We start from the raw sequence: 26,373 nt of genomic DNA, 5'->3' as shown, positions 1-26,373 counted from the left end.
TAATGCAACGATAACTTGAGCTAAAACATAATTCACTCAATTCAAACTCTCATGATACTATGCATTATATTAGTTTTACTCTAATAGTTTAAACCTTGTATATCACTTAAACTCAGAAATAATTGAATGAATAATCCGAGGTGTGTCAAAACAAATAACATATTTAATGTTATTGGAAATTTAATTTGCTCATATGTTACAAAACTAAAAATAAATAAAAGATATGAAAGTAATTATTTTTATTTAAATTAAAAAATAAATAATGTCAATATATGATATTTAAAAAAATTAATTTAATTTTTCACAAATCTTTTTACTTCAAAATTAAATAAAAACTTTTTTTATTTTAAAAAATCGTAAAAAACTTTTTCTTTCGAATGAAAAAAAGTATCTATAGCTTCCAAATTATTAAAACTAATTGCTTTTACAATCATTAAAACCGTAATGATGTAAAAAAATAACATTCGTTTTAAAAAATTGACTTTATAGTATGTACTGAAGAATTTGGTCAGAAAATTCTGATTCATGGAACCAGCAAAATATTATCAATAAATTAATTTTTACTCGATATGGATTGAATGTGCCTTTAATGAAACTCAAATCATAAGTACCGAATAAAACAAATATATATGTTTTAACAAACATATATTTTGAAACTATTAACAATTTAATAATAAAAACAAAAATTAATAAATAATATTGAATACATTTTAAACATATTAATTGATACTCACAACGGTCATTCGAACTGGTCGAACAGTATTGTTTTTAAACATTGATTTAATATTCTATCTTATAGTCGAAATTTCGAATGTTGATTTTTTATAAATAATTTTTTCATTTTTACACAATAACAAAAGTTAATAATAATTTTTCAATTACTTTAAACATTTTTAATTTATAATAATTATGTATAAATATAAAAAATACCGTAAGAATTTAACTATAAAATCTGTGTAAAATTTATTTGTATAAAAGTAACAGGTGCGATAAGTTTGAAAACAACTTCAAGAAGACACTTCAGTAAGGCATGTACACAATTTATCAACAACAACAAACTATTCTAAAGTATATATAACGGTTGCTCGCTTTCTGGTACGATACTCATTTCAAACAGAATTCACAACTTCACCATATTATTTTCTCAGTTTATTGTCCTTCCAAGGCTTTTTTAACATTTATCAAATAACATAATAGCATACGTATACTATTCTTCTACTGATATAATTTCTTCCCAACTCAAAAATAAACACTGACGTTATAGTTGATAACAGTAATAGAAAATATTACAGATAAGATAACATTAATTTAAAAATAAGTCTTCACTCGTTTAAAATATTGGTATGTATTTTTTTTTAAATAACGTAATGTTTATAAAAAGTTTACACGTAAAAATTATATTTTTATTATTTTGCTTATGATTTTCGATAAATTTTTACTAGATTTTGTAAAAAAATAATTGTGAAAGTCGTTAGATATGATTATTCAGTAAAGGATATAAGGCCGGCTAGGCAAGACCGCAGTTTGTATTTCATGATCGAACGTACAACGTACCTCTCTAACTCTGCGTCTAGTTTTACGCCTCTTACTGTGTTTTTACTCCCTCTTCTCTCTTATTTTGTCGTTGACATACGCGCACGTTTTTCTAACCTCATATTTTCTCACTTTGTTCTCTCTCTATCTATTTTTCTCTCACTTTCCGTCTCTGTTAAATTTTATTACCCTGAGTAATTTTTTAAATATGTAAATTCTAAAAATATTTTCTAACTGAATGTTTTTTTCTGTTAATTTATATTTGAAATTGTTTTTCGAAATGTGTGTTGTTTCTTATACACTGTGAAAAGAACGGTGTTAAAAATGGACTCATTTTAACTCCGTCCGGTGTTAGAATGAAATTACACCGGTGTAGGAGGCGTAATTCGGCGGTGTTAAAATACAGGTATAAAATCAGGGTAATCGGTGTAAAAGCGAAGTACTATCGGTGTAAAAGTGGGGTAAACTGCGTCCGCTTGGAGTATTAACTTTAAAGATTATAAAACACAAAAAATGTCAGTTCTTTATGAAAATTAATAAAAAATATCATTTATTAACAAGTATAGTGATCGAGTAAGTAAAAATATTCACAAAGTAAAATATTTTAACACCGGTCTAGAATATTTACACCGGCGGTGGCGTTATTTTAACACCGGTGCAGAATATTTACACCGATGGCGGCGTTATTTTCACACCGCTTTCGGTGTTGAAATTTAACACCGCCGATTTTAACACCTTCACCGCTTGGACTTACCCCGGTGATTTTTTACAATGTAATTAATTAATTTATTTATTGATTGCTTCTTCTTTTGCTGCATCCATATAGGGGAGGGAGGGGCAAAAGGGGGTACTTAAAGAAATACCAAGTTTTCGAGGACTCAAATACGCTAAATCTTTTTTTTTTTTTAATGATATTCAAAGTAAATAGAACAAATTTTCAGTTACCGTTGAAAAAAAAAATTTTTCATTTTTGCGGGCAAAATGGGGTACCCCCTAAAAAAGGTAAAAAAAAAAATTCTGGATTTTAAACGAATTTGATTAAGTTGAATTTTTTTTTAAGTAATTTACATGAAGAAAAATTATATTTTACATGTTTATTGGATACAAAAGAAGAAACAAAATTTTTAATAGTTTTTATCATAAAACAAACGTCATTAATATTTTTCTACTGACAATTGATTTTTGAAAAAGTTTACCAAAAAAAATTCAAAATAACGCTTAATTATATTTACAGAAGTGATTTTGGAATGTTTAAAAACCATTTAAAATATTGAATTTTTTTTTTATCAAATTTTGGGGGTACCCCGTTTTGCCTACCCTACCCCCTTTTGCCCCCCCCCCCCTTCCCCTACAAATACATATAACCGAATTGGTTTCGGTTCGACCCCTAGCTTGGACAATTCGAATTATGTTCTCGATTTGCTTTCCATCGAGACAATCCTTTCCTCTCCCTTCTAAGCCCCCTTTTACCCAAATTACCTTTATAAGTATCGGAACAGTTTACGAAGAATTTCCGTTTATCCGTAATAACATATGTTTCAGTAATGGCCAGAGATAAATTACTTTTCTAAAAAAAAATTTTCTATTTAAAACTATATAGGTTCGTAGGTTTCTAAAGAACGTATTCTTCAGAATAGTTGAATCTGCAGCTAGGTCAGATGACAGTAGAAGCTTTTGAAATTTAAAAAGTTAATTTTTTAGAAAATTTTATTTTAGGTTCTATATGATTTAGAGACTTAAATCATTTTTTTTCCAAAAATACTTGTTGTCAAAATAAACTACAGTTCACTGATTTAATTAATTTCTTTTTACCTAAATTTTAGAAATCAGCTACGTTCCTCATGATTTATAATCTTGCAAAATTAACAAATTTTTCAAAAATAACTGTTTTTAAATGATTAACTATTTTGTGCCAACTTTAATTTGCACTGAGAAGAAAAATAACTCTTGTAAAAACGATAATTTCTAAAGTAATAGATCAATAAAAATTATTACATCATTAATTTCATATCTAATTCTAAGAATAATTTTCTTGACAGAAGAAAATCCAAATTAATTTACATATTTTCGAAAAAAAGATCAACATACCATGAAATTAACTCAGATTCTTTTGATTAAGAAAATTATTTTGAATGAAATCTTTTGAACAAAAAATATAATAGATTGAAAATTTTCAAAGTGTCGAAATTTTCTATGATATAAACTACACTCAGAAAATTAAGTAATTGTGTTTATTATCCTAAATTTTTAATTCCAATTATCTAGAATGATTCGAAAGGTTTTAAATGCAAAGATAGTTAGTGTTATAATTTTTTTTAATAGAGATAATAATATCAGGATGGTAACGGTTACTATCAGGATGATAACAGTTACTATCAGGGATTGTAATTAATATTATTACGATCTAGATGATTTATACAATCATCTAGATAATATTCACTATTATAGGATTGATAGGAAAAATTTTATCATTAGATGATAATCATTTAATTTTCTGAGTGTAGAGAAATGTTCTTCTTTAACTTTTATGTGCTAGCATTTTTCCTAGAGACTTCTCTGAATCCTAGAGATACCGGAGTAAATGCGGAGTGAATTCGGATTTAAATTGAATCCGGATTCACTCCCGATTTTTTACAGTGTAACTATTATAATTTCTGATGGTAACTGTTACCATCGAAAATTATAGATATAACTATTTAGAATAATAATATTAATTACCTCTAGTTAACATACATGATCGTAACAATTATCATCCATATTGTAAACATTACGATCTAGATGATTTATACAATCATCTAGATAATATTCACTACTATCGGATTGATAGTTAAAATTTTACCATCACTAGATGATAATTCCTATCATTTAATTTTCTGAGTGTATTATATTTTATAGCTTTTCAAAGAAAGTCAATATTGATCTATATTTAAAAGTAAAAAAAACTCCAATTAACACAGATAAATGCGTATTAAAATAAAATTATAAAAATCGATATGAAGTTATAGGCTGGTAGAGCAGCCTATTCTTGAACTTTTAATAAAAATTAGAATCTAAAAACTGGAAAATCCTTTTCTCTCTACAATTAGTTCCAACCCCTTCAATGATATAAATGTATCATATTTATTAGGTAAAAATTTAATATAAAAATGGCAGGAAAAAAGTTACAATGTTCTCGCTTGTCATATACGCTGGAGTAAGTATATGTAATCTACCGATCCTAGTAAAATATTGAGGGTGTTTGTTATATTAGCTGATTGGTAATTAATGTTTACACTGAGCTATATATAATGATTACATAATACTTTTTATACCCCTTGTAGTACTTTAAGTAATAAAAGATTCTCGACATTAAAATAGTTATTAAATTAATTTGAACATCTTGTATATAAGCAGTCGTTTTATTTAAATATTATCACGAGAATATCGGAAGATTTTTTAATGGACTATTATATGTCAATGACTTCACGAGCTTTGTTTAATTTGATATTTAAAGTTTTTATATAAAGTTAATAACCCTCTGCTACGAGACATAGGCGCACTGTATTTAGAATTAAATATTATGTTGGCTCCTAGCAAAGTGGGCATTATTTTCTCAGAATTTTCAAAATTTTCCTGTTCAACCCCTCCACGGAAAAAAAATAGTAGTAAATAATATTCAGATTCTCATTAACAGCGCGCCTAAACGTAATATTAGTAAATATCATGGAGTAGAACATAAGAAATTAATAACAGATGCATTTTTTTGACAAGTGTCTTGTAGTTTTTTATGGTTCGAGTAGTAATTTTAAATAGTCAAGCAGTATATTTCAAGGATTAACTGTTAATTATAGCAGTTTAAACATTAAAATCATAATTTTACTGATTGAAACGACATTAGTTATTGAACATAACATAAATAATTAGAAGTTGAACTACAATTATTGTCAATCATTTTTTTCCGTGTAAATGGGTGCGTAGCATTTTTCAGACAAATATGAAATTAGTTACTTATTGAGATCATTATAGTGGTGAGACATTAAAAACAACGCGCCCAGTATACTTATAAGGGGTGAAAAGTGATACAACTCTTAATAACATATAATATATTTAAAGGAAACAAAAAAATTTATATCTAAATAAGTACTTTCAGATATTTTTTTAATTATACTTCAAAAGCTGATATTGAAATGAAAATGTACAGTCGGATGAAACATGTATTCAGGTATTTTTACGCTCTTTATTACATACAAGTCTTCCAACTTTCATATTTATTCTTATATTAATTCACTACGTACATTGAAATCGATATTACACGATTGTATGTATCGTTTTTATGTTATTGTAGAAATTGATTCAAGAATATTATTTAATATTTCACTCTTTTGTATTGAAAAAAAAAACTTATTATAGGAATTATACAAATGTTACATGGAATGAATTCATCTGCATAAAAATGATTCTAAAATTTCTAATAATTCATTCTGATACAAAACTAAATACTATAAATTATTATACAAAAATCTAGAAAACAATCGATTCTACGGATCAGCCCCCAAAACTTCCCACTGTTTCCGAGGTCGAATATTTTTTTTTCTCGGCCAAAGCAACTTTTATTTTCACTTAAACAATTGATTTTTCGAAGCAAGAGAATTTTTTTCTTGGCCCATGGAGCTTTTTTTTTTTTTATTTTTTCATTCAAGACGTTTATTTTTTGAAGCAATAAATTTTTTTTTTTGGGGCAAGAAAAAATTTCTTGGCCCGAGTAACCTTCTTTTTTTTAAAACGCTGATTTGGTTTTGTTAAATTCTGTTAAACTAAAATTTATTTGGGACAACTAAATTTTATTACGTCAATATAATCTATTTTGTCGTTTCTAACAAATGAATTAATAGACTTTATTTGGTTGACATTAATATTTCTCTCTCTAAGATAATAAAATCATTTGGTAAAGTTATGAAAATATCTATTTAATGGACAACTAAACTATTTTATAGTGCCAACAAATCCAAAAATTAAAGCAAAATATTATTATATTAACTCTAATAAATATTACTTAGACACAAAAAAATATATTCATTTAGAATAAATATATATATTTGTTCGAGGTTAATAAATATATATTTGAACCTAATGATTATTGGTTTAAAAAGTTATGGCGCTAGGCAGCAGCAGCGGGAGTAGTTCGGTGCTCGCCACTAGATCGTGCCCACCACTTGTGGTGTCCCTGGTAAGAAACTTATTTCAGAGTTATTATATTCCCAACTTGAAGCATTTATGGGATGGGTTACTCGCTGTAAATTAACAGAGTGACGATAACTCTTTTTTGATAGTAATATAGGTGTATCCTGTATTACACTATGACATTAATGATTACTATTAATGTTTTCCTGAACGATTTTTGTCATTGTACAAAAAAAAGTACGTGTCAAGGAAATAAATTATTTTACTAACTATCCATTTATTTAATTGTTAAATAAGAATTCTGTCATTTTAAAATAATATTTAATTATTATTAATAACTCATTCTCTAAGGATCACTCATATATTTCATTATGACTATTTTATAAGCTCTACAGATAATCAATTTGATTTTATGCTTGCTACTAAACGCGTAATTATTTTTACTAAATATTTTATAGTTTCTAATAATTTGTTTCGTTGGTGGATTATAAAATAATGAGTTAAAACAACCAAATATATGATTGGCAATGGGCAATCAAATCATTTTCTTGTCATAACTAAAATTTAGTTGTCAGGAGAAAATTTTTTTTCAGTGTAGCTATGTACTGAAATTTCAAATAAATTAAAAAAAAAGACTTACTCAATGTCTGTATTTTTTATTTTTTTAATTGAGATCGAACAAACTGAAGAGCCTGTGTAAACAGCCGTAAACTCAGGTATGGTCCTTGACTTAGATGAGTGCAAAACTGACATAGACGAGAAAAAGATCTTAAGACCAGCATGCAATGATAGGTTAGCTACTTTAACTAACATATACAGAGGTTTGATTCCACAGATTGGAAAGAGGTCCGATATGCTAACGCCTTGAAAGAGATTACAGCTACCCCGGGTTTCACGGATCTCAAAGTAAAAGAGCTATGCTACTTAGAGAAGGGTAAAGATCCATTACTGTAGACGGAACGCGTCATGGCCGGCTTATCTAATGCTCTGCTTGAGCAAAAGGAAATTTTCAAATGCAATCTACAGGGCTTAGTAGACTGGACTATAGCCAACAAGGAAACTGCAACAGCAGAGGAGATCATAGAGGTAGTTACGTTTAATTTTGGCCAGGGTTCACCAATTTTTAAGATCTCTGAACAGATGTTACCAGTCATCTGCGGTAAACGGGCTGAATGTATCGAGGGAAGAAGAGACCGTATTCTAACAGCGATCCCAAATAAAAATGTTCAAATGTCTCTGAAAAAAAATTCCGCCTAGCTCGGAATATCTATTCGGTAAGGAAAACTTAACTTCTCTTGTTCAGTCTTTAGGGGGAGCACAGTCATGGTTAAACACTCCATCCTATGCAACCTCCAGGAAACCGATACGGGGAAGAGATTCCTCTTAGCGTGGAACATCCACTCAGTTTTTTCAGCTTCCTCCCAGACAGGAACAACAACAACATCAAAAGGGTAACGTTGATCAAAGACAAAATAACAATAATTTCAGATCTAGACCAAAGAAGGATTTTTCAAAGCCAGGAACGTCGTAGTTCCTTAGTCGTAATTCCTTTCGTAGAAGATCCGATAAATGACTATATGGCTCCAGCAGCCTTTTCAGGGAGCCAGCTAGCAGGATTTTTGGAAAGATGGAAAGAGTTGAGGGCCCCGTCAACAATCATAAAAATAATATCAGGTTGTCACATCCCTTTTATAACAAAACCCAAGTTAATGACAAGTTGGCAGTTTTTCAGGTTCAGAACGGGGGAATCTCCTCAGATGACAGAACAGATCGAACTATTAAAGACCCAGGTCATTTTAGAAGCCCCCAAGGACCCAGGACCAAGCTTTATATCAAAGATGTTTCTGGTAAAGAAGAGCGATGGAGGATTAAGACCAATTTTCGATCTCCGGCATCTCATCCGGTATGTAAAGATATCCAAGTTCAGACGAATCTCTCACTTCCATATTACAGACTCCCTTCAGGAAGGAGATTGGTTGGAGAGAGTAGATATGTCTCAGGCATATTTTCATATCCTGATGAAACGATCTCACTGTTGTTTCTATCGCCTCATTTACGAAAAGGAACTATTGCAGATGACATGCATGCCTTTCAGCCTTTCATCTGCCCCATATACATTTGCGACAATAACGAATTAGATTGCGGAAATTCTTCGGTCGTACAGAATCCGGGTTGCTGTATACCTGGACGATTTCCTGTTCGCAGCACAGGACAGAACAAATCTAGTCTCTCAGATAGAGAGGGCGATAAGACTGTTAGAAACCTTGGGTTGGCAGTTAAACTATCGAAAGAGTATCCTGGAACCGTGCCAGGAACTGGATTTTCTGGGGATAGCTTGGAACACACGGGAGAACACAATAGCTCTCCCGAAGAAAAAGACAGACAAGATCAAAGAACTAGCACAATAGATAATCTCAAAGAAAGCTGCACCCTAGAACAGACTCAACGTCTCCTAGGCCATCTAAATTTTGCCAGCTTCGTCACCTTCAGAGGTCGACTTCACTGCCACCATCTCCAGAGGCTGTGCGTTCAATTCAAACAGAATCGCCCTCGCGAGAGGCGATCAATCGATCAGGAAGTAAAAAGCAAGCTGGGTTGGTGGTGCGGAGCAGCAGCAACCACATTACTGCACAAGAACCCAGTCACGAACTTTTTAACAACCGACGCAGCCGATGCAGGTTGGGGAACTCAGCTAGACGGGACTCATATGTCGGGTTCATGGACCAGGAAACAAAAGACTTGGCACTCTAACAAGAAGATGTTTGCAGTGTACGCAGCAATACAGCAACAGACCCATCTCCTTCGGGGTGCTCACATTCTGCTACAAACCGACAATCGCACAGTAGTAGCATATATTCAGAGAGAGGGAAGCACAAAGTCACTCGAACTTGACGACCCAACATACCAACTGCTCGAATTAATCGACAGATTGGAGGTGATTTTGTCAGCATTTTACCTGCCAGGCAGATACAACGGCATTGCGGACCGCCTATCTCGCAGAGGAGCCCTCCCGGAGTGGTACTTTCAACCAGCAGCAACAAAAGAAGTCTTCGAGAAGTGGGGAACACCAGAAATAGACCTCTTCGCTTCAGCCAGGTCAGCCGTTGTCAGGACGTACTTCTCTCGAGACTGCAACGATCGATCAGCTTACTTTATAAACGCTTTCAGTCAACCAAGGTCGTACAACCTGGCCTGGGTGTTTCCACCACCCGATCTTGTACCCAGAGTCTTAGCTCATCTCAACAAGAGCAAGGGGCAGTTTCTTCTTGTAGCTTTCAAGTGGGGACAAACATTCTGGATGGCAGACTTAGCCAGCCGCAGCACGGAGCCTCCAATGAAGATCGCCAATCTGGAGAGAGTGCTTGTAGACCTATCCAGAGGCCAGCCACCTCTTCAGACAGACAAACTTACTCTACAAGTGTGGAGGATTGGGTGTGGGGAAAAGTAATCAGAGACTGGTCACCTCAGGCAAGAAACCTGATCAAAGAGAGTTGGCGGCAATCAACTTCGGAAACGTACAAGGCACCGATTCGTAGATGGCTCAGCTGGTGTCAGAAGACCGGTGTAGATCCAGGATCTCCTAGTAGTCAGGAACTAGCAAGATTCCTAGCTAATCTATTCACGCAAGAAAAGCTAGCATACAGTAGTATCTTAGTACATAAATCAGCGATTGCCACTTTCTGTTTAGGTCGGAACTCTCTAAATCTAGCGTCTGATTTTATGGTAAAACAGGTGCTCAAGGGAATCTCGGTAGCAAGACCGAAGGAAATCAAAATGCCAATATGGGACCCCCAAACCCTGTTCAACTGGTTAACAACAAAGACAGCTAACCTGTCATTTTTTGAGGTCTCAAGAAGAGCGGCATCTCTGCTTTTACTAGCATCAGGCCGTCGCATCCACGATTTAACTTTATTAAAAATCTCAAAAGACCACCTGATCAACCTGGCAGATGAGATCATTCCCTGGCCAGCATTTGGATCAAAGACTGATAGAGTCAGTTTCAGGCAATCAGGTTGGAGGATCTTAAGGCATCCTAACATTTGGGTGTGTCCAGTAACGTGGGTCAGAGCGTTGCTGAAAAAGTCAGAGGAGAGAAGAGCGTCGACTAATTTAGACGAACTGTTCATCACAGTGAATGGTCCGGTCAAGGCTGCGTCCAGGACAGTAATTGCTGGATGGGTAAGATCTGCTTTAAAAAAAAGCAGAATTAGGCGCCTCTCCGGGTAGCGTTCGAGCAGCAGTTGCCTCACGAGGTTGGTTAGACAATCTACCTGTACAGGACATCCTGGAGCGTGGAAATTAGAAGTGCGCAGAGGCATTTAGGAACCATTACTGTAGACAGGTAAATGCTACGAACAAGGACACTGCAAACATACTATTTAATAATTTCAAACCTGTATTATTAATGAACTTTATATTTAAAACCTTTTAGATGTAGCTAAAATTTAAGGGTTTAATGAATAAAAAAACAAAAAAAATGTATATATATATATATACGTCATTAATAACCTAGAAGACAATCCTGTAATAAGAATTTCATTTCAGCATCACATAGCGTTGAGAGATCACCAGTAGAAAACAAACACGGCATCCCGGTGAATTTCTTACTGGATGAGAGCCGCTATGATGAGAGACGCGGCTGTTGCCGCGCTTCAGGTGATCTCGCAGTTTATATGAACATGCCCGGAGGTAAATTTACCCTCAAGGGAGACAAGATGGCAGTAAATTCAGGCGAGATAAGAATGATACTCAATAGCTTCTCTCATAGGGACGCCGTGTATCGGCTCCGGAACATAATACGTGTTTTGTTGTAATTCAAAACACTTGCATTATGTTCAATAAAATAAATGTATTGAGACAGAAAACAATGTCAGTGATCAAAATAAAGATTTAAATGAGTTTTGACTATCTAGACTATAATCCACTACTGTTCGAGATAGTAATATCCAGAGAGTAGTGGATACAGTCTAGATAGCATATAGAACTGTCTAAAATTTTTTTTTTTACAGAAAGTACTCAGTATTATCTCAGAGAGTTGTTACTACTATATTGTTTTTTCTGTGTACGTATTATGTATTTTGTAAGTTACGGCCCTTAGAGAGCTTTGGCTCCAGGTTCCAATACAATTTATTGAATAAATAAATATATATACTATTACAGACATAACATATTAGAAATATTTTTATCGTTGGGTGTGAAACTTCGATACATAAAACCAATTCTAATACCAACTGGAGATAGAAATCTCATATATAAATTCAATACATACATCTATGTGAGAATCATTCTTTTAAAAATGACAGTCATTCGTTAAAATTTATTACCATGTATATTCCGTCTTCCACTATCAATATTGTTGATAAGACACTTTTTACAAAACGAAACGTATGTCCATTAGTAATGATTAAAATAAGTTAAAAATAGAAGAAATAGGAAACGAAAATCAGTAATTTAATTAGATTTTTATCTCACGCTATATGAATAAAAAAAAACAGGAGAGCTAGATTTATTATGTGTGCTGAATATATGTGGCTTTATTACTTACTTTTAAACCAGATCGCTAGTCCACGCCTTATTATGGTAACATATATTGCCAAGATGTTGCGGCTCGTCTATATATTTATTCTTAGCCGTTTTTCGTCATGCTGATTCCCATAATCTAGCAAATAATCTAAATACTTTTCATTTACGTTTAAACCTAATTTTCTAGCCACTACATGATAATATGAAAAAATACCTCAACTGAACGTAAGATAAAGTAACGTAATATATATTAATTGATATCATTTATCTTAGTTCATTCATTCATGTTTTATTATAATTGTGGATGATTAAATTTATTCTAAATATAAACATATATTGAAACTAATAGACAGTGGAGTTTATTATTTTCGATTCATATCCATATTAATATTACACGGAGAGATATTTACGGTAGCAATAACAATATATTATGGAAATAATTCCCATGTCGTATAGTAACAAATTTTTTTTATTATCGATTATAGGACTGATACCCATACAAATTATGGTAACCATTCTCATTTATGTGGGCTTAATTCCTATACGATATCGGCATAGTTCCTAGAAAATTGTGGTAATAATTTCAATGTCATTATAATAATCATTCCCATATTACTACGGAAATGATTTCCATAACTTATGGTAAAAAGTTACATTGTAAATTTTAGTCGGTAAGTTTTAGAGTTTGAAAAGTTTACTTTTCAATATTTAAGATTTCGCTTTTTGGTATCTCACTCACGCTAAGGTAGTGACCATAATAAGTCGAATAGCGTCAGAGAGGCATCTTACCCATCAAGTAACAAACGGCTACAAATAAGTTTGAACTTGTGCTTTGTGCTTCAGTTTTATAGACAGTTCTTTATTAGACGTGATTGCGTCAAGTCATAAATTTTATGTGATTATTTGAATTATTAAATAAAAGTTTATATCGTTAAAATTGATTTTTAATTGGTGGTTTTGTGGTACTATTCATCTACAATAGTTGATATTGCTTATTAATATATAGATGAAGAAGCTCAATGTAAGAGGAAACTAAAAATCAAAGTCTAAAAGCTCTTGCAAACTTATATTATAGTAAGAAAAATTTGCCTTATATTGTAGCTTTGCAACATGAAGTACGCCAATATTAATATTTTTCGTCATATTCGGACAATATTTATGAACCGGACATGAGATTAACTGATTCTGTCACAACTTTTATTGAAATTATTATACTACAGATATAAGAATTTTTACTGCACACGGAAAGAAATTTTCTTTAAAAATTACCGTTAAATTTACTGTAATCGTGGGACATCATGCAGTGCTTTTATTTATTACCATTTTTGAAATAAAAATTACGAAAAAATTTATTTACTTTGTGGTATACTTCATAAAATTTACCGAAAACCGAATAAAATTTACAGTAGACTACGGTAAACTATGTTGAAAAAAAGTTTCACTTACCGACATATGATTAGATCGTGCCATTCGTCCCACGATTACAGTGAATTTAACGGTAATTTTAAAAAAAAATTTCTTTTCGTGTATATAGATTCAAGAGAAAAAAATAAATATTACTTTATGAAACTGTAAAGATTGGAGCTTATATTATATTTCATATGTTAGCATTTCCGGAGTATAGGTTGAAGCAAAAGAAATAATTTTTACTGTATGAAGTGTAATAATAAAATTTTTTTGTCTCAGGAAATAAAATTTGAAGAATTTGTAGAAAAAATTACAGTGTAAGATTGTAATTTTTAAAATAAAATTAAAAATTATAAAATCTGTTTACTATAGAGAGATGGATAATATCGAGTTTGAAACTGAAATATTTATTATACTTGGATAAAAATTTATTTTTTACAGTTTCAAAGTCGCAGAGCTTTACTACTATACGAAACTGTAATAAATACTCAGATATGAGTTCAATTTTTCAACTGCTCTTTTTTCCGTGTTGGACGTTTGATTTTCTATGAGCCTTTTTATTTCAAATATTAGTATACTGATTTCAAGTATGACACTTCAATATATTACAATCAATTTTAATCTCAGATTATTTTATTGGTAGATTTCATTGAAAGCAAACTATTGCATTTGTCCTTATGGTAGAATTATCAAGGGATAATACCATAATCTATCATAATTCATCGAATAGATTCTAAAAATACCATTGGTTCAAAAGTTTATGTATATGTATATTAGGGTATCCGTTATTTCCTAAATTAGATTTTTTTACTTGGTCATAATATAAATCATTTATTTGGGATCCAAAAATAAAAAAAAACAATAAAAAAGTTTATTAAAATGCCGTGTAACCCTGCCTAAGTAATGATACTTTCCCATTTTAATACAATGAGAAAAATTTTATTACTCGCTCGTAGGAAATTGACCGCTCTTCAAAAAAGGACTCTTATGTTTTTTTCGTGAATCTAACCATTTGAGAGATATTGAAGGTCAAAGTTTGATTTGGTTAAAAAAAATTGGCATTTTCGTTTGAAATTTTATTTCTCTCTAACGCATAGACATAGAATTAAGCGCTATGAACTTTCTTCTAGGAAATTTATCGCTCTTCAAAAAAGGTTTTATACACTTTTTTCGTAAATCCAGCCATTCAAGTGATATCGAAGCTCAAAGTTGATAAATTTAAAAAATAATGTCTTTCGAATAAAATTCTATAACTCTTCAGTAAACAGATATATACTTAGGTTCCTAACAGTTTGTTGTCGAAAATTTACCGCTCTACGAAGAAAGTCGCTTAGATTTTTTTGATAAACTCAACCGTTTAAGAGATATTTAAGCTCGAAGTGTCTTTAAATAACTTTTAAAACCAAAACTCATAGTGCATTATCATGAAAAAATCTCTTGAAGCTCGTTCAGTTAGCTTCAATTTTTGGCATTCATCTTAAAATTTTGACCATTTTTTTGTCGTATAGCCTTAAGAATTTTTAAAAATGTCGAAAAACTTTCATTTTGTAATTAATTTTTATTTGAAAGGTTGAAATAATTAAATAATGAGATAGAGGCGGCTGAGGCAGCCGTTCGGCACGCGCGTGGCTCGGGCGATCACCGAAGTTAAGTAGCATTGAGCATGGCGAGTTTGCATCTGACAGCGGACCGATGCGCATCAGAACCATAACCTCAATTCAAGAAAATCGCATAAAATAATTACATAAAACAATCCTGAAAATATTAATAATAATATAAAGTAAATACAGTGAATCAATTAATTTTTTTTGGTGCAAAAACAAATCGTACCAAATAAAAATAGCACCGCAAAACACCAATAAAGGCGAAAAGGCCGTCATGGCCTCGAACGCCAAAAGAAAATTGGATGTCCAAAACACATCCGGACTGCAAAATAAAATCACGCGAACAAATGTGGGAAAAAAAACGTCATTGACCACTGAAGCCCTAGAAAAAAGCTTTAAACAAATGCTTAAAGAGTACGGAGGACAAGCAGTCAAATATAAAGATACAAAACACAATATAACACCTAACCTTAAAACGAGCAGAATAAGAGGCAGCCAAGCGACAACAAGCCAAGACATACCGCCAGCATCCAGCTCAAAAAATGATGGCGACTGGGAAATCCCAAAAAACCCAAGAAAAATTCGTAAAACCATGGAAACAATTAACACCAACACGGCCAATTGCTTTGGAGCACTAACTGATGACAAAGATGACAACGAGATGGACTTGGAAACACCAGCAAAAATCGAGGAAGTAAAAGACGACAACAAAGACACCAACAACCAGGAGAATGACAACAACATGAGTAAAATAAGACCTCCACCTATACACGTAGTGAACACAACAATCAAAGAAATGATTATCATATGTACCGACTCTCAACTAAAAAAAGGTGAGTTTAAATTAAAACAGACTGGCGACACTGAACCCGCCACGATAACAATCTTTGCATTCAACTTAATAGCATACGAGAAAATTAGGGAAAATTTACTATTAAAAAATTTAAACTATTACACATACACCCCGAAAACAAAAAAACCAAAATCCATAATACTGAAGGGAGTTTTTGGTGGATACACGGCAAAAATGGTCGAAGATGAAATAATATCCCTAAATCTTGAAAATATAAAATTGGAGAAAGTGACTGAGATAGTCTTCAACAAAAATAAGCAAAAGAAAACGACACACTTTTTAATACAGGTATCGTACGACAGTATTTTATCTGAACTAACAAAAATAAAACTCTTCCTACACCAAATTGTTAAGTGGGAATTCCTAAGGCGGGAAAAAATTTTCCAATGCAAAAGATGCCAACGACTAGGACACGCCAGCTCTAACTGTCACTTGACATACAGATGTGTGAAATGCGGTGGGGACCATGGCCCCAAAACCTGTCTAATAACGGCTGATCAGCCAAAGGAAAAACTGAAATGTGCAAACTGCGGACAATCTGGACACCCAGCCAACTATCGTGGATGTATATATTATAAACACGCACTGAGCATCATCAACAAAAACAACGCAATAAATAAGCAGGATAGACAGGCAAAACTAAACAGAATCACACGAACAGTCAACCCGAATATATCATACGCGAACATGACACAACCTCCAATTCAACTTGATACTCAAAGTCAGTACAGACCCGAAGCAGCAACACATTATAACACACAAGAGATACCAACAGCACACAATAGTGGCTCACAATCACACAACACACCACCCACATGGCTTAACGAACTAAAAAATGAATTCAAGGTACTCACCAATAGAATCTTATCTCTAGAAAGCATCATAGCAAATAATGCAAGCAGAATAGACCAATTATTCGAACTAATTGGGACTCAGATAGACTACGAATAATGGATCCACGCAGCCACCAAAGAGCTGATCAGAAAAATCCACACAGCATGGAACCAAAGACAATAGACAAAATAAAAATTGGAGCTATCAACACAATCTCCATAGTCACCTACCAGCGCAGACTGGACTTAGAACAATTCATAAAAAAAAATAAACTAGACATAACTCTGGTGTCCGAAACCAAACTAATAGAGAGACACAAACTCACCTTTGAAGGATACAAAGTAATCCGCACTGACAGACCCAACGCAAAAAAAGGAGGAGGGACAGCGATAATAATTAAAACGGAAATACCATTCATCAAAATCAACCATCCGAACTCTAACAAAAATAAAATACTAGAATACACCATAATAAAACTCAAAATCAACAGGAATCAAACACTCTTCGTCGTTAGTGTATACGCAACCAGCAAAATAGAAATTAAAAAGGACCTACTTGACGAAATTAATGACTTATTCAATAAACTTAAACTGCAAGATGATAATAACTACTACATAATGGCCGGGGACTTTAACGCCAGACACACTGATTTCGGGGACAGAGCTAACAACATGAGAGGCAGACACCTGACTAAATGGGAAAGAGATAATACGCAACAGTTTAAAACCAGACTATACGCACCTGACGAACCAACATACATCCCATCGCAAACAATTCTGGACATAGCGATAGTTGATGCCAGAATCCAATTGATCAACTTAAACAACGGGAAACTCACCACTGCAGAGTACGACAGCGATCACAGGGCAATCCTACTGGAAGCAAAAGTACAAATCACACCTGCAACTCCAACCAACACAACACGCAGACATCTATACAAATCCACTAACTGGAAGATGTTTACCAGACATTTAAACAACAATTACAAAATCAATATTCCAGATGACAAAAATTTAAACAAAGCGGAAATCGACGGATATATTGATGAGTTGACCAAAACCATCTTAAAAACAATAGACGAAAAAGTACCGAAGTCAACCAACAAAACAAAAGCAAACCATTACATCACCAACAAAATAAAAAAATTACACATGCACAAATCAAACCTGTTAACCAAACTTCATGCTGCAAAAAAGTCCAACCAACCAGCAGCAAGGGCTTTAATCCCGTACATTAAAGAACTTCTTAAAAATGTCAAAGATAAAATAAACAACGAAATCAAAAAAAATATTGAAGAGCACTGGGAAAAAACACTCAAAAGTATAGATTATAAAAATTCGGACAAATTTTTCCCAATAGTAAACAGAATTTTCAGACCAACGCCCAAACAAGATATGCCCCATATGCACATTAAAAAAACAGAAACAACCATACCACAGAGAAGCCAATGTAATATTACAAACGCAGTGGAAGAAACAGATGAGTACATCATAGAAGATCAAACGGATAAACTGAACATTGTGGGTGCTTACTTTGAATCAATCAACTCCCCCTGATACTTGAACACCAACACACGCCTAAAACAGATAGTAGACCAGACAGTGAGCACTTTCATCGACCAATACATAACAGAGAGAGCAGAAAACAAAACGACCACAATTTTTGCACCAGACAATAGAGCCCACGCACCCATCATAGAACCCAACGCAAATAAATACTTCTGTTCGGTGTCCGAGGTGAGCTTGGTACTACGGAAGCTACCAAACAAGACATCAACTGGAATCGATAACATCCCGGCCATTGTACTAAGACATCTGCCAGTCAGAATTATAAAAGATTACACAGTCCTGTTCAATAACTTGCTCAACATGCAATATTTCCCCGACGCATGGAAAACTGCGAAAATTTTACCTATACATAAAAAAGGGAAACCAACCAATCAACCTTCCAGCTACAGGCCAATCAGCCTAACCCCGAACATCAGTAAAGTCTATGAGGCAATAATTAATAACTCCATCCTAGAACATTGTAAAAAAGACAAAATCATACCAGACAATCAATTCGGATTTAGACATCAGCACTCGACAGTCCACGCCATCCATAAATTGCTTTCAGACATCAACACCCACCTGCCCTGTGGAAAAGCTCTCATAAATTCTGATAAGATATTGAATATTTTTTATGAGAATCTATGAGCTTCGAAAATATCTATGAGATTTAAAAAAATTCTCATATGAATTTTTATGAGAATCTATGAGTCAAAGCTTTTGATGTGTTCCTATCATGATTTCCGTACTAGATTTTTAAAAGAATGAGTAAGATTTTTTAATTTATGAGATTTTGTGACTCGAATTCCGCCAACGATTATGAGATTGATTAAGTACTTTCACTTCTATAAGATTGTTACAGTTTATTCTAATCTATTTTCAATAAGAATTGATCAGGCGAATTCCGATGTTATAATACTTACAAAATCTCAATAAGATTATTTTTTTATATGAAATTTCCAGAATTTATAAGTTTTAGTAAGAGTTATCCTAGGAGATAATATCTTATTGAATATCATAAAATATTTGTCATATTTTATGAGAAAATATTTAACATGTATTTCTTCGAAAATTTATGAGACTGAATCAGGAATCACATGGACAAATGCAGACCTTTTTCTCATAAAAATTTTATGAGAATTAGTAAGAAAATCTATAATCGAATTAACTTGTAAAAACTTAAAAGATTTAATTTTAATTTAAAAGCTATGTGATTTATGAGTTTTTGTAAGTTTTAGTTAGAAGGCTATTACTTATAAAATATTATGGAGTACTTATGAGATTTTATAAATAATTTCCATTCACATAAAATATTAATTTTATCAGATTCATTCAAAAATAATTGCTTAACTTCATTTTTTTTTTATAAGAATTTACACCAAAAATATTAACATTATCACTATTTCTTGTACTTTAAATATTTTAACTGTTCGGAGATGAGTGAAAATAAAAGTTTTTATGTGATTTTTTACAAACCCAGTAATGTATCTTGCCCCATTCTTTTTTTTTTTGGTGCAAGATACATTATTTTTTTGTAGCAATGTTGCATTTTTTTGGTTAAACAAATTAAAATTTCTCGGAACAAGTACTATTCTTTTCACGCAAGTTTTTTTGTATTCTCCGACCAAAATAACAAAAGTTGCTTAAGCCAAGAGAAAAAATTTCTCGGGAGAAAAGATCGATATGGAGAAGGGGAAAGTCACCGGTGCTAGGTAGCAGCAGCGGGAGTAGTTCGGTGCTCGCCACGAGATCGCGCCTACGATTTGTAGTGTCCCTGGTAAGACATTTATTTCAGAAGTGTTATATTCCAAATTTCAATACGATTTATTCGAGTACTCCTGCGTCATATATCAGACCAACAAGTACCTGTTTGGGTTGTACTATAGTATATCCCATAATACATCATGACTTTAATATTTAATATTAATGTTTACTTGAGTAATTTTTGATGAATAAATAAACGGATTCAATTTCATAGATTGTTCGTGAATAGATTGCTAAATATTTTCCGCGTAAATACTTATACAAATATTCTTGAGTATACATAATAGAAACTTTTTGAATTCATGCTAAAAAATTCAATCATTTAGCATATAAACTATATGGAAAATAACTGTACTCACATTAATTAATCAGTATCAAATCTCGTATGATTACTTCAGAAATCGTCTCATACAATCTTATTCATTTCCAAAATCTACTCAATTGTAAACTTTACATTTTTCGAAAACTTATAAATACTTATACTCACAATATTACAGCTTCTGTTTCTTATAGATTCTGATAATTTATATGAGAATTTTAAGAAAAAAATTTTTTGGATGCACCATCTATGAGAAAATAATTGTATCAGAATTTTTGAGATTTTTCGTGGACAAATACTGATCGTTTTCTCATAGCCAATTTTTTTTATGAGATTTTATAAGACCTTTTCCACAGGGTGGCCAATAACGAAATAGTCGGTGCAACCCTTATCGATCTAGAAAAATGCTTTTGACTCAGTATGGATTTTTGGCCTAATCTACATACTGATCCAAAAAAAATTTAGAATAGAACTCATTGGCCTGATATGGAACATGATCACCGACAGGTCATTTATCATATGGGACGGCAACAAGGTATCGACACAAACCTTTCATATCCTGGAGGGCCTGATGCAAGGATTAGTTAACTCACCAGTCTTGTTCAATATCTATACCTGTGGCATACTCAATATATTTCATCTAAACCAGAACAACAACACCTACTCGATAGCGTACGCAGATGACACAATATTCTACGTAGCTGGAGTAACCTCAAAAGAAATACAAATAAAACTAGAAGAAATAGTCAACAAAATTAATAAATTTTATATAAAATGGAATCTTCGAATAAATCCGTCCAAATGCGAGTCAATAGTCTTCAGAAAACCATCCAATTCAATAGCACCACGTAAAAGAAAACAAGCCGAAGAATTCACAGTAACAACTTTCAAACCAGACACCAAAGAACCAGCGATCATACCAACAAAAAAAAACCGTCAAATACCTTGGAGTAAACATAGACTACCTGGTAAGATACACAGGTCACGTGGACATTCAGTTAACAAAAGCACGAAACAGCTATAGAGCCCTCTCTAGACTATTTCACAATAGCATGATAAGCAAAAGAGCCAGAGTAATCTGCTACCTCCTGCTGATCAGACCAATATTAACGTATGCGGTACCAGTTTGGTGGAACCTGGGAGCAGCCCAAATGGAAAAGCTAAGGCGGTTCGAAAGAGCATGCCTAAGAGCCGCACTTGGACTATACAGGAAAGAAGAGACAAATTACGTGGAAAGGATCAGCAACAAAACACTGTACGACGCAGCAAATATCCCCAGAATAGACAATTTCATAATTAAACTCACACGAGACTACTACAGCCAACTCAAAAACATAGACAACGCCATAATCCAAAAGCTGACGACAACGAACATCAACCTCGACGACGCAACTGACAAAGGATACATACAACCACGAACATTCACACAATTAGACAGACTCGGAATAATACAAAACGAAAAAAACATACCCACAATCTACCATAGGAGCAGACATAAAGCCAACAAGCGTATACCCATCGATGCATACCTAGCAAACGAAAATGACCTAAAGTACTCCACGGTGGTCCCCAAAAGGGACGAAGACGATTTCCACCGCCTACACCCAAAATACTGGTGGTTGGACAAAAACGCAGCTCACATGAACAACCTAGAAAGAAGGAGAAAAGAACGAGAAGCTGAACAAAAGCAACGTCATACTGTGCCAACTACGCCAGGAAGAATATAATTTAAAAACATTAACTGTATATTTGTATATATGTACATAGTCACACCCTCTTATTTTTATTTAATTATTTATTAAGTTAGCTGTAAGCATGAATATATGAGTGGTTTTTATACAAAATTTTTTTTTCCACATCCAATAACGTAAAAGAGAACCAGACTAGAGAAATATATCTATCGAACTAATAATAAGAATAAATACAAATGACAGAGATTGATAAAGTACGAGATGCTGATAACACCAGCCTGATACTTTCCAAAAATACGAATGTATAAAAAATATTATGGTTTTATGTTTTTTGTTTATTTTATCCAATTATGTATGACTGTTTTTCATAAATAAATAAACATTCTTTAAAAAAAAAAAAAAAAAGCATTGAGCATGGCCACTACTTGGCTGGATGACCGTTTAGCCACGCGTTGGGTTCGTACGAAGGTCTCTGACCGTTAGGCGCGGGATGAAGATCCAGTGATCGGTAAAATGGGAATTTTATCGATCACTGGAGCTTCACCCAAACCGAAACTGTACTGGCTAGGTTTTCTCTGTGGTTTCCCTAGGCCACTACACCTCCATTGCACAAGGGAGGTTGTAGGGCATCACCGTAATGATGCAGTACAGTATAAGCACAAGTCGGCCCACAGCCGCACAATGAAGGCAGAAAGAGAAGTAAAGCAGTTGCGATATAAAGGCAAAAAGTGTAAAAGGCCGTTACTACGGCTATATACTAGAAAACAATTAAAATAAAAAAAAATTAAAATTAAATAATGAGAAATTTACTTCCATTCCGGCTGCTGAATGTCCTTTTGTTTAAATTAATCTCATTATGAATCAACTAATTATTATATTGAAAAATATCCGTTAATAAATTTCTTTCAAATGATATATACTTTTAACAACTTTGCTGTACTATAAAGAAGGTAGAGAGAATTTAAAGCCCGTGAAAAGGCTGAGAAAGAAAGAGTGACAGTAAAACACACTCAACGCTTTCGCGATTGAGGTGCGCAAAAACGTTAAGTTTTTTTTTAAATTACTTAATAAAATATTTTTACACAAAACTTCTAATTAAGAATACAGATTTAACACAATTATTGGTAAGCTTGTATGTTTGCTACTCCATGACCTAACTTTCGTATTTCTCCGTGAAATTTATGATTAATATTACATAACTTTGTTCGTTTACTTGCTAATAATAAATAGCAATCGTCAATCGTGATTTAGTTGGAGTATTTTTAACTTAAGCTATCAAATGGATGTTAGGTATTCCAATAGAGCAACTCCCACAATATGCAAGATAGCTCATTATATGTTGACAGCAACATGGCCTAGTTTAGTTAATTGCCGGAGTCACTACTAACTATTGCAATCGGTCATCAACATGATGAATCTCGTAGAGATTAACCGTGTACGTGTGTACGTGATTGGGTGTGGTGATCCGCCGTAGAAGCTAACTTCTAATTGGCAAACGTCTCTTTTTTTTAATCCTAAAGACATCAATGTTGAATAAATGTTATATTAAATGGCAACATAGATTAAAACAAAAATAAATGTTGTAATTAGAAATATTGGTCATAGGAATAGAATTCTATAAACATTTAAAATGTCGTAGAAAACAGTATACGAAGTAAGTTGGTAAATAATTAGAGTAAATGTATAGAACACAGGGAATGTAGACACTGCACATGAGCTATATTTAACTTAGAAATATGTCTGATTGTATGAGTATATAAGTTAGTCGTCTAGAAGCTATACGTACACATATAATATGTCAACTGCGAAATGTTAGACGATAAATTTGCTTAGCACAATTCAACTGATTGAATTTCCGTAATTAATGGTAACAACGAAAAACAACGCAACATAAACTTCATATTTAATACCATAAGATTGACGGTGATGATAAAACAGGTCCAACATGTAAAAATGTTATACGAACGGTTATTACACTAAAAAATACATATATCATTAAAAAATTATTATTGTTATGAATATTAATAATAATAATAATGTATTTTTTTATTTGTATTTTTCTTTATTTATATTACCGGAGTTTCATTGGTTTAACGAGGAAATTATTTCTTTATTACGTCATTTTTTTTCTACTAGTAAAAATTTCGAGGTTTATAGTAGAGATGAGTAAAATATAACAATTAAATTATATAAAATTTGAAATTTATTAATGTGTAGATGAACAAGCTAATTTTCCCTGATTAAAAGAAACGATTTGCAATGTTAAAAGCCCATAAGAAGGGCAATTCAAAAGTATTCAAAGTATTCAAAAGCATTAAAAAGTAAATTTTTTTTTTTCTTATCGTTTTAAATCATTTCTTTTAATAAGGGTTTATTAACTAAATTAAAATATTTGAAAGATTACATTATTTTTATTTATTACTTATTTGCCTTGCACAAATTTTATGTACAATATTTAATTAAATAATATCTATAAAAAATTCATGTTATCTGTAATTATTTGATATCATAAATATATAACATGAGATTAATTTGTCAACAAAATCCTAGAACCAAAATAATATATTTTAATCTTTAATTTAAAAAAAAAAAATAAAAAAAAACAATTTAATCTTTTTAAATTCAATATTTCATATCGATTTAAAATAAATGAAGTTTTAAAAAAATATACTAACCGAAAAGTGTATTAGTGTATACCAATGAGGAATGTTATCAGTAATAATCATTCAATGTAAAACTCTCGTTGACATAATAATAATAATAATAATAATAATAATAATAATAATAATAATAATAATAATAATAATAATAATAATAAAATTAATTATTTTAGTGGATAAAGTTTAATAATACTTACTATTTTATAAATTTTCCCAAAGATTACAACTTAACTTTTTGTCAATCGTAACATTGTTGGATGTTTTCGCCGCGTCTTTTTAAATATTGTTACGCTGATTGTCACCATTTAAAAATTACTTTTTTAATAAAAATGACATACATATTATAATAATAGTAATAAAATAAAATATATTGAACGTCACTTAAATATTATTTCTAAGCCAAATAACCAAACTGTATAAAATACTCTACATACTTTCAATAAATCAAACTCGACCTCATTTTTCTCGCGGGGGTTGCAATTGTAATAATCGTCGCGTCGTCGCATCGTGTACTCAATGACAACATAACCTCAAGTAGATAACTTTACCACACATTATAAATATTATCACATCATAAAATAACAAGGTCTATTGTATGTACACGCATTAAAAAAAAACACAAAATTTTTAACTTGTTAAGTTTTTTAATACAACTAGTAACATTTTTATAATTATTATGACTATTATTATTATGTCTGCATTTATAAAAAATAACTTGTTAACATTTCAGTGGTGGAAAAATGTAAGGAATAGAATACTATATAGTAATGTCAATGCATAGAACTATAGTAACTGACTACTGAGAAAGACTAATGTATTACAGCAACAAGAAATGCCACATATACACACGTGACACACAAATACACATTAGTTGTAAATAAAGGGCGGATGCCTGGGCTCGAATCTGCCGCTGCGTTTTCGACTCCTGTTTAAACTAAAACCAAGTGAGAACTAGAGCGCACACAGCCAACAAATTCTACACCACTGATCATGTTATGTGTAAAACTATGTACTATATTTACCTTACATTGTATTTTATATAACTACTGTAAAGCTATAGAAAAAACTTGATAAAATCAAATATGTTTCCAAACGATGAGAATATAAGTATTTATAATAAATCTTAGTATAATATTAATGCCAATATTATCACGACTTTTGGTATATCATTTACAATCAATTCTCTGTATCAATAATTTTATTGTTTAGCAAACTTACATAACGGAAAAAACGAGTCTCGAAAATATAATATTTAATAAGTATATTTCAGAAAGAAATACTAATGAAAATCATTAAATGCATTACTTTTACTATTTATTATTAAATGCATAGTAAAAATAAAAGAATGCTATTAATAATTACTATATGTTTATCTGAAAAATGTCTATATTATTACTTTTATTACTAATTCATTCACATTCTCTATTAATAGAACAGCAATTTTTATAAAGAGTTTATCAAATTATTACTAAACGTTG

General features: G+C 32.0%; 1 protein-coding gene across 9 annotated transcripts in view; it reads right to left on the bottom strand.

Annotated features, from left to right (window-relative positions):
- LOC130672279 (probable phospholipid-transporting ATPase IA) overlaps positions 1–25,629 on the bottom strand; it is a 55,149-nt gene extending 29,520 nt beyond the window's left edge. For 2 of the 9 annotated variants that reach the window (XR_008990676.1, XR_008990677.1), the window contains exon 1: positions 735–1,531. Coding sequence is in view for 6 of the 9 variants with exons in the window: in XM_057476733.1 (XP_057332716.1) it covers positions 735–776 (42 nt within the window). In the remaining 3 variants the exon portion in view is untranslated. Of the gene's footprint in view, positions 1–734; positions 1,532–25,092 lie in introns of those variants that run through there. The other 7 variants (XM_057476735.1, XM_057476737.1, XM_057476738.1 and 4 more) reach the window with 5 other exon arrangements.
- Positions 25,630–26,373: the final 744 nt, after the last annotated feature.

Source organism: Microplitis mediator, chromosome 7 (genome assembly GCF_029852145.1).
Source record: "Microplitis mediator isolate UGA2020A chromosome 7, iyMicMedi2.1, whole genome shotgun sequence".
NCBI classification, from domain to species: Eukaryota; Metazoa; Arthropoda; class Insecta; order Hymenoptera; family Braconidae; genus Microplitis; species Microplitis mediator.
The sequence above is the reverse complement of the archived record's forward strand: the minus strand, read 5'-3'. Positions and strand labels throughout refer to the sequence as shown.